Source organism: Protopterus annectens, chromosome 2.part1, assembly GCF_019279795.1.
Source record: "Protopterus annectens isolate FY-2018-M chromosome 2.part1, PAN1.0, whole genome shotgun sequence".
Taxonomy (NCBI): Eukaryota; Metazoa; Chordata; order Ceratodontiformes; family Protopteridae; genus Protopterus; species Protopterus annectens.
The window spans coordinates 783,583,589-783,598,572 of record NC_056729.1 but is presented as its reverse complement, the minus strand read 5'-3'; the positions used below and the strand labels follow the sequence as shown (position 1 = coordinate 783,598,572).

The window sequence follows — 14,984 nt, the reverse complement described above, 5'->3', positions numbered from 1 at the left end:
TGTGGTGGGACTATGTGATACTGGAATTGTGTTGTGTGAGGTTACCTTCTCCTCCTGACTGGTTACACCAGTTTTGAGATGAGAGAGCTCAGCCTCCAGTTTGGCTAAATAGTTGCATCTCTCACATATATTTGAACCTGTTTGGAGGAGGAGAGGGTTGTCCGTGTACATGAGACAATTGTAACATTGCCTCAAAATTCCCAGATTCACCAGCTGGACTGGAGAGGAAACCATTGACTGACCTTTGGACATGCTAGAGTGATATAGGGAAACTGAATTTAAGACTGACCAATAGGGGACAGGGTAATCGTAGAGAGTATAAGAGTAAGTAGTGCTTATGGTTTAATAGTGCTAACTTGTAGGATTACTTAATTGGACCAGTGAAGGGCCTTAGAATGAGAATATGGTGTTTAAATTGAGAGATAGAGCAGTTCTAAGGGAAAAAGTGAAGAGCAGACTTTGTGGAGCCAGGAATAGTTTAAACCCAATTAGGCGGCGCTGCCCACTGTTGCGCTATGCACAAAAACGCGCAAAAGAGGGTTTTAAGAGAGGAAGATGAAGGAGTTTTGGAATTGACCCAAAATGGCCAATATAACTACAGTTTCAAGTCAGTAACCACTCCCACAGGGGCAGGCAGGCTGCTCAATGTTTTTCACTGCCACTGATCAACAGAGAGACTTCCCTTTAGCCCAAGCAAAAAATGGCCTCACAGAAACTTACAAACAGTTCAAGAACAGCAAGCCTGTAACTGAACTTTTTTAAATCTCAGAAAAGTGGGAAAAAAGCAAGATTTCTTTTGTTTTTTGTTTTTTTTCAGAGATAGCAGAGGTTCACAAGTATCAACAAGTTATAACAGTGCAGTAAATGACCCCACACGAGTGCTAGGCCAAAGACAGATAAAATGCAAGTTTTGAGAAAAAAACGATTTTAAAAATAAGTGCAAACAGGAAATTCAGTAAACAGCTCTAGGTTGTGCTCTAAATACAGTTACACACAACAATGAAACAGTTCTTAGTTTCCTTCTTAACTTCTGATTCTTTTTATTACTGTTGCTTTATGTAGTTTGTCATAGTTGTATACTTGTAGCATATCTCTCATCCTCTCAGCAACAGACTCATGGAGAAAGCTTCCAAATCTTTTGAAAAGAGCAATACTACTGATTTAGTAAGCTCACAAAATAAAACTATTTTATTTATTTGCAATTGGTTTACCAGGATAATCCATTGGGCCAAGAAGAACCCGTTTTCAATGGAGTCTTGGGGAGAAAAGCTCCAAAAAAAAAAAAATTGTAATCAAAGGTATAGGTTACAGTAAGTACATACACTAATAAAACATTGCATTTAGAGAGACAATTTCTGAAGTGAACTAGTACAAGTTGTGAATTCTAAGTAGCATTCATTTTCTGAAGAAAAATTAGAAGTCTTTAATTGCAGTGAATGTCATTTGTTCATGAGAATCCAACACCTTTTTCAAAAAGCATTATGGATTGTAGTATGTCAGGGCTAAAGTATAAGCCAAAGTTAAGGACACCTGTGGGGTATGTTGGTAAGTGATCTGACACTCCTACTCATCTATTCTCCGTTGCATCTACTTCAAATCACACAGGCATGTACATACTTCATGACACACATGTATTGAAACAGTACCAGCAACTGTAGCAGTGGTACCATACTCTAAACAAGGCACTCAAGTAATATACTGACAAATACAGGGCAATGTATGTGTCTTAAGCAATGATAAAATTGGTAGGGATCACACTGAGCACAATATTACTCTTAATCTCACCATTTCGCAATGCATAGCATTCACACCACACTTGCAAAGGCACACTTCCACACCAGTACTTAATTTACCGCAGGCACCTTTGGGAGGTGCAATAATTCATGGAAAGATAAAAATAGATGATTTTTTGTCATTTGCCCATAGTGGTCCTTTAAGGTGATTCATACATCAATAATTTCTTTCCCTAAAATCCATTGGTAGACAATGATTTATTAGTTTTACATCTGTTTTATTACACCATATGCTAAATGCTATATACCACGCTAAGTGTCTTATCCTGTTCCACCCTACTTTTGTTACCTTTCACTTGAATATAGCTGCTTTTTATTTATTGTCGGACTGAGCAACTGTCTGTGCTCCATTCTGGTTACTTTGTAATAAAGTTTGCAGCGGACTACCAGCCCACTGTAGATCTGTTCTCTCCCCCCATACATCATCAGGAGGTGGGGCTGAATAATACAGAATAAGGAAATATTGGGACAGTTACTCATCATACAATAAATAGAAGTTCATCATAGGTTCATTGGTAAATGTTAGGCTTGCTGCCTTTGTGGACCATTTTAAGCCTAGACAGTTTGCCCTTAGTGAGAATCAAACCCTGCATCTATTGTTTGTGCTGTTAACACCTTAACCATTATACCAACTTGTTTAAGAAACGCTGCTTTATTAAACTTAGTAACTATAGGATCTGTAAATTAAAAAAAAAATACACAGACTAAGAAGGCCTACTTTACAAGATGAGGGCATAATTATATCAAAGAGAAATGTTCAAAAAGAATGAATAAATAAATAAACTTTGCACTTGATCTTTCATGGCTTTATTCCCAATTCGGAATCATTTTATTAAAAATAAATAAATAAATAGCCAAAAGAAACGTCTGGCAAGCAGACTTAAAAAAAAAACAATGACCAGAAACAAGGACAGTCCAACAATTCTGAATGATTATCTACAAACTGTACTTCCTCCCGTCCTGGTAATCCTTCATTTCTTCCCCAAAATCTGTTTCTCCATGTCTGTCTTTGGCAGTAGATAATTTTAGGCAAGTGGGTTCTGAGAATTATCCAGCAGTGGTGCAGATGGCAATGGGAGTCCCTTTTTTCTTTTCGTGGGATCCCTCTTCACCCCCCCCCCCCCGATTAAACTTCCTTATTTCCCCCTGTCATTCAGCATCTGCTGTATCAAGGGTTAATGGAACCTGCCCTTCTCTCACTTGCAGGAAAAGGCTTTTATTCAAGGATGATTCTGATAGCAAAGAATGAAGCTTCATGGAGAACAGTCCTAGAACTTTCCTTTCTCAACCAGTTTGTGAAATCCCCTTTTAGTTTTTTTTTTTTAACTCTAGATTTAAAATATACTTATCACATTCCTATAGCTACTGATATCAAGCGTTTCTTAAGGTTTTCTGTGCCTGAATTACACTTTCAGTTCTCTTCATTACCATTTGGGTTATCTATTGCTCCAAATTTACTCTGCCCTCTCAGTCATCTGTGATTTCCATGATCTCTACAAGTGATCACAGGCAGCACCTCAGTGATGTAGTACATAAATTGGTATGGGTGGTTCAAATCTCGCTCTCTGAACAGATTAGCCATGGTAGCCCAGGGTATAGCAAATGTTCATCGTGCATACAGCTGCAGTCATAACAGATGGGTTTTCCTGTCTCTTTGGAACATGGCTCTGGAATTACAAATCGAGCTTCAAGCACAGTTCCTGCCAGGCAAGGAAAACACGCTGGCAGACAACCTAAGCAAAAATATGACAGATCCACACGAATGGAAGTTGCATCCTCAAGTTTTTTCAAAGATAATTCAAGCATGGGGAAGGCCAGACATAGATCTCTTTGCCTCCCACAGAAATCACCAATTGGCAAAATTCTGCTCAAGGACCTTTCATCCACAGGCCTGGAAAGTGGACGCACTCTCTTTCAGTTGGACAACAATGACAGTTTATGCCTTTCCACCTCTTCCTCTGCTGCCCAAAGTTCTATTAAAAACCAGAGCAGACAGACCAAAGATGATTCTCATTGCTCCAGACTGGCCAAGACAACACTGGTACCCACTCCTGAGGAGCCTGACGCATTCCCCACCATGGATCCTGCCTCTAAGCACAACTTCAAAACTCTTCACAGTCAGCTGAAAACACTCAATCTAGCTGCATGGAAGATTCCTTAAAATCACAACAGACCCTACTGTCCAAGGAGGTGCAGGATGTCATTTTGGAGGCCAGAAGACCTTCTACTAGAAAAGCCTACTCCGCAAAATGGAAACGGTTTTTGTGCTTGGAATGAGAAAAAGGGCCAGAATCCTGGAATACTGAATTTACCTCAGATATTACAGTACCTAGCTGAGATGCTAAGCAGAGGACTTTCTTTCTCCTCCATCAAAATCCATGCCTCAGCCATTTCTGCAGAATACAACACTGATCCTCCTTTATTCTCTCACCCCCTCTTAAGACAGTTCCTCAGAGGGGCTAAGAATATAAAACCCCCAAGGAAACGACCAGTACCTCCTTGGGACCTCAATTTAATTCTAGAAAAACTGACTTTGCCTCCCTTTGAGCCAGCTGCTTCAACAGAACTGCAATATTTGTCCTGGAAAACAGCCTTCCTGCTGGCTGTCACTTCAGCTCGCAGGGTTTCGGAACTACAAGCCCTCATGGCTGTGCAGCCTTTCATCATTTTCCATCAGGACAGAGTTTCCTTACGAACCAATCCTTCCTTTATGCCAAAGGTAGTATCCAGGGTAGCCTTGAATCAGGCTATCCACTTACCTACTTTTTACCCCCAATCCTCAAAACAAAGGGGAGAGACTACTACATTCCTTGGACATTCACAGACAGCTACGTTATTATTTGGACATTACAAAGCCTTTCAGAAAATCAGAGCAACTCTTTGTGTCCTATGCTACAGGAGCTCAAGGGAAGCCTATTTCCAAACAGACAGTCTCAAAATGGATAGCCCACTGCATACGCTTTTGTTACTCTTTCCATGGTAAAACTGTACCTGCAGGCATCAGGTCTCACTCCACAAGGGCCACAGCTACCTCTACAGCTTTCCTCAGGGGGGTTCCTACCAAAGATATTTTGAAAGCTGCCACTTGGAGTTCTGTACATACTTTCTCCAAGCACCATCACCTACCATTATACTCCAAATCTAGAGCAGGCTTTGCCACTGCAGTCTTGCAGGGCATCCTGGCTCCTCCTAGTTCCACCTAGTGCCTACCACCCCTTTTTTAGCTTTAGTATTCTACCCATCTGTTATGACTGCAGCTGTATGCACGATGAACATAGTACAGTTTTGTACCTACCATAAATGTAGATGTTCGAGTGCTAATACAGCTGCAGTACAGGTTTCCTCCTCCTTCCCTCTGGGACAGGCCTAATGGCTAACACTTCCTCATACAACCTGATTGGGGTATTCTTTTATGGTGTATTTGCTTGCAACTACTGTTTTTTGATTATACTGCATTGCATTATTACATAAATTTATGTATTGCCTTCCTTCTGGGGGCACCTGACATCTGGGGCAAGAAAAACTGAAGAAAATGGCGTCTGCTGGTTCTTTTATACCCCTGTCGCACTGACGTCAGGGAAGAAGCGACGACATCCGACGCCGGACCTAGACTTTGGAATTCGGCCGACCGAGGACCCGCCTGACGGCAGGAAAACCCATCTGTTATGATTGCAGCTGTATTAGCACTCGAACATCTACATTTATAGTAGATACAAAACTGTACTTTCTGCACAGTCTCACTCTGCAGGATTCTTGCATTCTGTCACCACAAAATTTTGTGGCAGACAAGCTGAACAAGGACTAGACAGACCTTCACAAATGGAAATTAAATTGGGGGTCTTCCAGGGTTTGATATAGTTGTGGAGAACACTTCAGATAGATTTGTTCACCTTTTCACAACAAACCGACAAAATTCTGCTCCAGGATTCCTTACAAATGGAGGCAGGAAAATAGATGAATTCTCATTTTTTTGGACAGGCATGTTCCTGTGTTTGATCACCCTTTCCATTGATATCCAGGGCCATTCTGAAATTTCAGCTCCCCAAAGAAGATTGTGGTGGCTGCGTTCTAGTCCGGACAACAATGATTTTCCCTTCTTTTGGAAATGGCCAAGGGCAGTTACCACAGACTTTCTCGCAGACAGAACTTACACAGACAGGGGTTGTTTGCTGTACCCCAACTTGAAACAACTTTGACTGCCTGAATGATAGTTCTAATACCTTTTAGGCACCCATTTCTGAGGACGTGCAGCAAGTATTAAAGGGGTCAAAGAAACCTGCTAAATAGGAAACCATACATTAGCAAATAGAACAGATTTTCTAGTTTGTGCTACACTGAGAACAAGAATATTTTAAAGCTAGCATTTCTCTGGTTCTGCAATATTTGTGCAAGTTGTTATCCTTCAACTTTTCTTATTCTTATGTCAAGATTCATCTTTTGGCCACTTCACTATGTCTTCCCATGGATCCCCTTGTTTCAATGCACACTCATGTTAAGCCGTTTTTGAATGGGGTTCGACAAACCCTTCAGCTAGAAAGCAGGTGGCTCTTCCTTGGGATCTTCATTTTTTTTTTGGGGAAATAAAATTACGCTTTCTGCATTTGGACAAGCTTTTCAGGCTGAACTTGAGAATCTTGTCATGGAACACTGTATTAGTGATTGCTCTCATGTCTGCAAGAATAGTATTTGAGTTACAAGCTCTTGTGGTGGGTCAACCATGTCTTATTTTTCACGAAGACATGGTTTATTTGAGAATGCTTCTTTCATTTATGCCTAAAGTGATTTAGTTTGAGCCAAGCTATCTGTCTTCTTTCCGAAACCTAATAATGAGGGAGAATAGATTCTTCATACTCTGGATATCCAGAGATGGCTTGATAGAACCCAAAACTTAAAATTCTTTTCAGTTATTTATATCTTTATGAAAGTAAAAAAAAAAAAGACAGCCAGTGTCAAAGACAATTTCCCAGTGGTTGTTCCATTGTCCCATGCTATTCCCTTTTGTTACTTCCATGGTAATAAAGCATCGAGGCATATTCTACAGGGGCCTTGACTTCTTCTTTTTTTTTGGGGGGGGGGAGTGGTGGACTGTATACATAATCTACAGTCAGCAACTTGGCCCTCTGCAGTACTTTATAAAGGTATATACAAACTAGATTAGTTTTCCAAGTCGGGTGCAGGTTTTGGTAGGACCATTTCCCAGGGGCTCCAGGACCCTTACCTTTCCTCCTCCTACTTTTCTACCCATATAGCTTAGGGTACTGCAGCAGTGATCTAATGATGAACATAGTACATTTCTTTAAACTTACCATTAAAGTTGATGTGCACACAGATCACTGCAATAGTCTCATAGAACAGTGCAGTAACAGCTCCCTCCAACCCCCTTATTTTTTATATATATTTTTTGTGAGGCTGGGTGAGGACATAGATCTTCTGTACCTAGCATTTACCTCTTTCAGGACTCTAGACTCCCTCCTTCAGTTGTCATAAATGCTCTGAACAACTTGGGGTCCAGACTGCTGATTTTCTCTTTACATAGTTTAAGCTTTCAACAGTCTGGGTATGTGAAAGGTGCCCTTAAAATTTGGAAGTTGGCTGGCTGTTGTATCCTAGATGAATATAACCCATATAGCTTAGAGTACTGCAGCAGTGATCTAGTCAAACTACTGTTGGTGTAAGTTTACTTACACAGCTGCATTTTTTTAGACTTCTGTGGTAGTATGTTGCCAGTGAGGGTAATTGAGTATGCTTGCAAGCCCGTTATTGTTGAAGGCTTGTCTTTGATTGTTTTTAAAGCAAGGGATGGTAATCGACATCCTACTACTATCCAGAGTGAGCATGTTGACTCAGAGGTATGTAAGATAAATACTGGAAAGTGTTCCATTGTCCACACAGTATCTGGTATGTATAACTCCGCGGTGGTACAGCGGTAGCATTGTTACCTCACAGCAAGAGGTTCTCCCGTTCGATTCTCGGCTTGGCTTGGGAGTGCCTTCTGTGTGGAGTCTGCATGTCCTCCCCACGGTTGGGTAGCGTTCGAAAGACATGCATGCGTAAATGGGCGTGCCTTCGTTGAAGGTTGGGCATTGAGCTGGCACCTCGGCATTTTGTAAAAATCTACTGCCAATCATTAGCGGACCGGAGTTTCGCTGTGGCGACCCCTTACCGGGAAAAAGCCGAAAGACAAACAAAAACATTACTGCAGTGTTTCTCAGAAACTGGTTCCTCTAGCATGCTTTTCATGCAGCAGGAGAATGTATGCAAATAAGTATGGAGTCACTTTGGGGGGGTCTGTGTATTAATTGACTGTACCAGCAGAAGAGACTACAGTAGTTGAGCAGAAAGAGTTAAAAACAGAAAAAAAAAGTTTTATTTATATATGTGTACTTGTGTCTTTCAGGGGCCAGGAGAGTGCTGGAATTGTAACAACAAATGGAACGCAATCGCCTACATTTGCAGTACACAAGGTAATACATTTGAAACAATGCAGCTGTAAACTGGAAAAAATAAAATTAAAATAATTTGTAATACTGATTTATTTGTCTGAAGAACAAGTAAGTTCAATCTGCTTTCTAGAGCAGGCCACCAAGGTAGGAAGCTGACAATCTTGAATTATGTTTTTGAAGACAGGAGAAAGCTTGATGTATTCTGAACAGTTCTGCTGGATACCTTTGCAGAAATGGGAATTGAGCTTATCGATTTTAGTTATTTACATCTTTATATTTTCAGATGCTGCTATAAATTTTTTCTTCCAAAGATTAAACATTGTTTAACAGCTGAGGAAAACACCAACACATAACAGACAGTTATGGTTTATGCCAGAATGCTGGAAATCTGCATTACAGGATCTGTATGCATGAAAATAAAAGTACAAATCAAAGTATGCAAACAAGCTGGTGCAGTGAGGCAAGCCTACACACACACACACACACACACACACACACACACACACACACACACACACTTATTTGCTTTTACACTACCCCTTATTTTTTCTGCCTGTGAGGTTGCACAGCCTTGGAGAAGAATACTTTTTTCACACCAAAATCATTTCAGCCCATCTCAGTGTTGTAGAGTACTGTGACATCAAAGCCTGAGTTTAGAGTAGCAGCCCATCCACTAGAAGAACTGGGCAGGAAAATAAGTAGTCTGTGTTGGCTTGCCCATCTGGGGAGGGGGGAGGTAGTTGTCGCTCACTGCTTAGGTGACACCTGGAGGATGTAATAGGTGTTGCATCTATAGAGTTTGAGCCTGTTGGGCATGTGCTACAACTCTGTGAGGGTTTGTGCTAGCAAAGTTAGCATGAAGAGAGACAACTCTGTAGCAAGACAGCATGGTTTGTCAAGTGTGACCAATCTTACCATTGGAGGATGGCTTTTAGTGTAGATGAATGCTTGCCCAGAGCTTCAGTTTCAGGCATTTAACTCAAATGTTGCGTTTGTCTGAGGACACCAGTATGATTTTATGTTCCATTACTTTTTAATACCTTCAGATCTTTTGCCTACAAAGTAGGGATGATATGAAGAAGATGGAGCAGAATGGGAAGACATTGACTGGTCTTGCTTTAACGTTTCTTCTCCACAGCATTCCTTTCCAAAACCCACAAAAGTTATGCATCAACTATGGCTTCAGCATGTGAAACAGAACAAGCAAAACTCTGGCAAGGTGTCCAGTAACCAGGGCTCCTTCCAGAGAGATTACAACAGACTTGACCAGGATTTTCGATAGTCATCAGGTAGTAATGGTCACTGAATGGGGGAGGGCTGCAGCCCTGAGGACTTGCCCAAGTGCTCTCCTCTGAAGGCAGTTGTGGGTTGTTTGTCGCTGGTAATCTGTCCATTTGTCTGTCGCTCTGGGAAGCCATCAACATTGACATTTCAATGCAGGTGTTATAGGATTCTCTTTCTGTAAACCCCCAGTGCCCCGTTCTGTCCCTCCTGCCAGACACCCATTCCATCAGTGAAAAACTAGCAGAGTTAAATGTGCTTCATCTGTTGGACAGATGTGCCATCCTAGAAGTCTCACCAGATCAAGGAAGGTCCAGGTATTACTCCAAGCATATTTTTGATGGCAGAAAAATCAAGAATATCAGGCCTGTGGACGTCCAAGATGGCTGCACATTGAGTAACAGCTTAATCCTAGCGCACTCATTGTGAAAATAGAAACCCAGCAGAGAAACCCAGTGGACTTTTATTTCTGGGTAAATTTCAGTAACTGGCTATTAAGTGCACTGCCTGGATGCCAGGAAAAAAGAAATACAGAGTACCTGAAAGAAAATCAGCTAGAAAATCGGTGAGGAAAAACACTGACTGGGAAGAGTACTACAGCTGTTCAGAAAAAGCAGTGCAAGCTTCAGAAATTACTTCCAGTCAACTAGAGGGAAGTTTAAGACAACTGCGCACAGACCTGATTAAAATAAACAAAACTCTGATAGAGTGTATCAACTCAAATAACAAAAGGCTGGAGAAAATGGAAAAAGCTTTAAACAGATATTCAGATGAGGTGATAAAACTGCAAAAATCAAAGGTTGAAGTGAAGAAAAAGCTGGCTGAATACGTGACTGCTCAAGAAGAGATGTTTCAAAAAATAATAGAATTAGAAGACAGAGTACGTAGGGAAAAGCTGAGATTTTCTGCTGTACCAGAGAAGCTGGAAGGAACAGATTGTATTCATTTTATAAAAGGACAAATAAGCAACTGGATGGTATTCCACAGCAGGAGTTGTTAACTGAAAGGGCACATTGTATGCTTGCTCCAAACCTGGCTATGAGAAAGCAACCTAGACCTTTAATAGTAAAGATGCAATTCTACCAGCAGGAGTTATTCTGACAAAACTGTGACAGAAGGACAAAGTACTAAAAGTGGGCGACATCAGAGTGTTTGTGTAGAATGATTACTCACTGTACACCAGGCAGAACAGGAGTAAATTTATTCCACTGTTCAGGCAATGTTGAGAAGCAGGCATAAGATTCAGACTGCTGTACCCAGCTATCTTCAAAATATTATTTCCTGGAGGGACAAATTATTTTTTGATGTAGTATATCCTAAAGAGGAAAGACAAAAGTTTGTCCAACAAAAATTGAGCTGAGAAACAGAAGGGGATTATGCTTCTTGTTCTGGTAATAAAGACCACAGAGAAGACTGTGCCAGTGAAACCTTTTCCAGTGTTTCAACTTAAAATGCTTGAAAGTAGGAAAAAAAGCACAAGATATAGCTAGAAGAATCGAGAGTACATTGGCAATGAAGCAAAGACAGGATTTGGGAGATGGTGATGAACAGGAATAAACCAATAACTTGGAAATTGACACATGGGATTACAAAGCAATAATTATATTTGTGAAACATGACAGAACAAGAAAATCTGGGGAGTCCTCTTTCTCCTTTGTTATTTGCATTATATTTAGAACCATTGGCAAAAAAAATAAGGGACTCAGAAATTCAAGGATATAATTGGTATGGTAGTCAGTTTTATATCTGATAAAACCAGAAAAGGACATTTCAGTGTTGTGGAAGATTTTGAGACAATTTCAAATCTTTTTTGGGATACAAAATTAATGAAGCTAAAACAAAGGCAATAGCAGTAAATTATGTACCCACACATGAATTGGTTCACCAATATCCATATTTATGGGGACATGATAAAGTGAAGTACTTGGGAGTATGGATTAAAAATAATTCCAGTGTGGCAGCTAAGGAAATGTGGGAAGAGACTAAACAAAAAAATACAAAAAATGAGAAATTGGAAGCCTAATTTTATGGATATGGCTAGTAAGATACAAACTGTTAAACTGTTTTTAGCCCCTTTAGTCTTATACACAGGTCAGGTATAGTTTTATCAACCAGGGAAATGTTGTGGATAGCAGTTAATAAAGAGCTGAAGCAGTCTTCCTCTCCCAGATAAAATTCAAGAGTCCGGTGGGATAAGCTGATTCTTCCAATAGAACAAGGCAGATTGAGATTACCTGATTTGAAGGAGTATTTCAGAGCTACACAGTTAAGGCTGCTATACACAACACAAGCAGAAACCTATAATTCAGAGTGGAAAGGGATAATGATGATGAAACTGGGGGAAACTCAAGAAACAAGAAGAGACTGGGATTTTGGATGCAGATCTTCAAAGACAAACTAACAATATTCCTACAGAATATTATATTCATAAAGTAGCAGGAAGTATTCCAAGAACTAAGCCAACACTGGAATGGAGAAAGGAGATTCTCCCAATAGGGATGACTGCAATTGGAGATACAGACAATATAGGCAAGAGGGGGCTGCACTTTATTGGAGAAAACTGGCAAAAGAACCAATGTATTGGGAGCAAATAACTAGAGTGAGAAAGGTAATAGAATGGGAAGACAGCAAGAATTTATTTGGACTGCAGGTTAGAGGTTGCTTTCCATATCAAGGATTGATATCAGAGTATTGGCAAAGAGAAATAAATGGGGGGGGGGGGCGTCCCTACACAGAAGAGTAGCACTGGTAGAGTTTTTAGTAGAATGTAGGACAGAAGCTGCTGTTTAGAAAATAAATAATTAGTAGATCATATAAAACATTGCATTGATAACTATAAGAATCAATCAGAGGAGGTTAGAAAGGATAGGGAAGAGAGGTTGGATTAGCAATTCACAAAGAAACAATGGGGGATATATGTATGTCTCCCAGATATGCAACAAAATGTAGGTTTAGTATTTTTTGCTTGGAAATGTTTACATAGGTAGTTATATACCTCAATTAGATTCTATAGAATTTTTCCTCAAGTAGACAACAAATGTTGGAACTGTGATGGGGAAGAGTGATAATTGGGAACACATTTTATGGGAGTGTAAGGTGTTGGCAGAATTTAAAGATTTCCTGCAGACTGCTCTATCAGAGATACTGGGTGAGCAAATTGGTGTATCTAGGGAAATGATTTTTCTGAGTTATGATACAGAATTGGAAATTACTAGACACAGCAAGTCCTTGCTGAGTCTAATTATGGTGGCTGCCAAAAAAGCAATTACTAGAAAATCAAAGTCTAAACCAACTGTACTAGAAGTAGTGAATATAGTAACAGGGATCAAACAACTGGAAATGGGATCTTTAGAAAAGGATAGGAACAAATTGCATAGGAAAAAGTGGGAATTGTGGTAAAAATGCATACAGGGGAGGAATCAGGTTTAAAAGACGGCATGATTTGAATGAGCTATGTAATGTTTGACAATGATTGGGTAGATTATAAGTGATGTATAATGTTTGCAATTAAAATTGTGTCAATATGGTTTGTGATGTATAATGCTTGCAACTAACAGTATGTGAATATGGTTTGTTTTCATTTATATAAATGTATGATTACCTTTGTCATAAGTGGTAATTTAGTAAATATGTTCTTGTTAACAAAAAAAAATCAGGCCTGTTAGACTTGAGCAGCTTAGGTTACTTTATTCCCAAAGACACTCACTCATTGTCTTAATATAAATATTCCTCCATGTCAGGCAGAAGGAAATCAAATGTGTTTTTAAGTCTTCAGGATGGTAACTATTTTGAGATGTCTGGACTCACTAGAGCAAGACCTGAAACACGATATATGTAAGTCTGTTTTCTCAGCTGTTCATCTCTAACTCCAAGATGGACACTTCTTAGAATATTCTTTTTTTTTTCAGCGGTGTAGAAGTCTTGCATCCAGGGTGCAGAAGGTCTTGTCCTTCTGCAAAAAAAAAAAAAAAAAAAATTAAAGGGGAAGAACAATGTTCAAGATTTACTCTCCTCCTGCAGTTTCAGTCTTATTTTTTTGGGTGAGTTGGCACTATGCATATGGAATGCCATCATGTATGATGCAGATCTGTGCAGTTACAGAGACATGGTTTAAAGCCACAGAGAGTACCCAAACAGTGCAAAGCTTCAGTGCCTTCTACACATTTAGACCAGCAACTGCACAGAGATACTCAAGGTGGAGGTGTTATAATCTGTATCAACAAGCATACTTCCAGGTTGGTTAAACAGGATGACGTTTTAGAGTTTCTCCACATACAGCTTGTCGTAGAAAAAGTCCCATACCATATCCTAGCAAGCTATAGGCCACCAGCTTTGTCTCAGGAAATGTATCAGGAAACTCATAGCTTATACTTAAACCTACTGTTGACACTTACCATTCAACCAAATGTCATACTCCCAGGGGACTTTTAATTACCCATCTATAGACTGGGAGTCCTACATGACCCAAATTTTCAGGCACAGAGATCCCTGGACTTTGTAAACACAAGCACCATAGATCAGATAGTGCATATGTCCAGAAGAGGTACAAACATATTGGAAATGGTACTAACAAGTATGGGAGAACTGTTCACCCCACCCAACATCATTCCCTATCCGGTAAGATCATATCATAAAGCAGTCTTCTTTTAAGTAAAAGTCAGTTCCGCAACCTCAGTAAACCCTGTAGCAGTTAGGAACTATTCCAAGGCAAACTTCCTTTTATTAAGCGATAACCTCTCATTCCAAACTGCTGCAAGCCCAGATAACACAGCAGCCAGTGTGGAATTGTTCACTGAAACTCCGTACAGCCATGTCATTGGTAGCATAGAGACTGCTGTACCTACCAGAAGTAAGCCCAAAACAAATTCTAAATACAAACGAGCTTGGTAAAACCCAAAATTAAACAGGTTGTACAAGAGAAGAAAATCATGGCTAAAATTATAACACTCAAAAAGATAAAAACTTCCTCATCAAACTAAATATATAACTAGGAGGACAAATCAAGTCCAAGAAAGACATTTTGAAGTAAAGATAGCTTATCAGGCCAAGCATGACCATAAGACCTTCTTTGGTTATGTGAAAAACCTCAGAAGCAGCAAACAACAGTGCATCAAGACTGGTTGTAAATGGAGCCACAGTTACAAAGCTGGGAGATGTAGCTGATCTACTGGCTGGTAAATTCTGCTACAACTTTACCCCACACACACTCAGCCATGTCCCTGGAAATACCAGCTAACATAACCCTTCCAACTATCAGTAAAGATTAGGTCTTAGCTATGCACTCTAAGGCCAAAACCACCATTTTGATGGGCCCTGATAATATCCCGGGATGCCTCCTAAATAGCCTGAAATATGACCTCTCACGGCTACTGAAGTCTATAGCCTCTGAACGGGCTTTGTGCCATGTGAATGGAGTACTGCAGTAGTCTTCTGTCTACACAAGGGCTGACCATCAACAGATCCTGGG

The 14,984-nt window shown here is 40.1% G+C and overlaps 1 protein-coding gene across 1 annotated transcript in view; it reads left to right on the top strand.

Moving 5' to 3' along the window:
- The window catches only part of PPAT (phosphoribosyl pyrophosphate amidotransferase), a gene marked incomplete in the record, with an annotated part of 1,466,229 nt that overhangs the window by 572,472 nt on the left and 878,773 nt on the right, over positions 1–14,984 (top strand). The window contains 1 exon segment of the mRNA XM_044062494.1: positions 8,191–8,257. Within this exon segment, the coding sequence (XP_043918429.1) occupies positions 8,191–8,257 (67 nt within the window).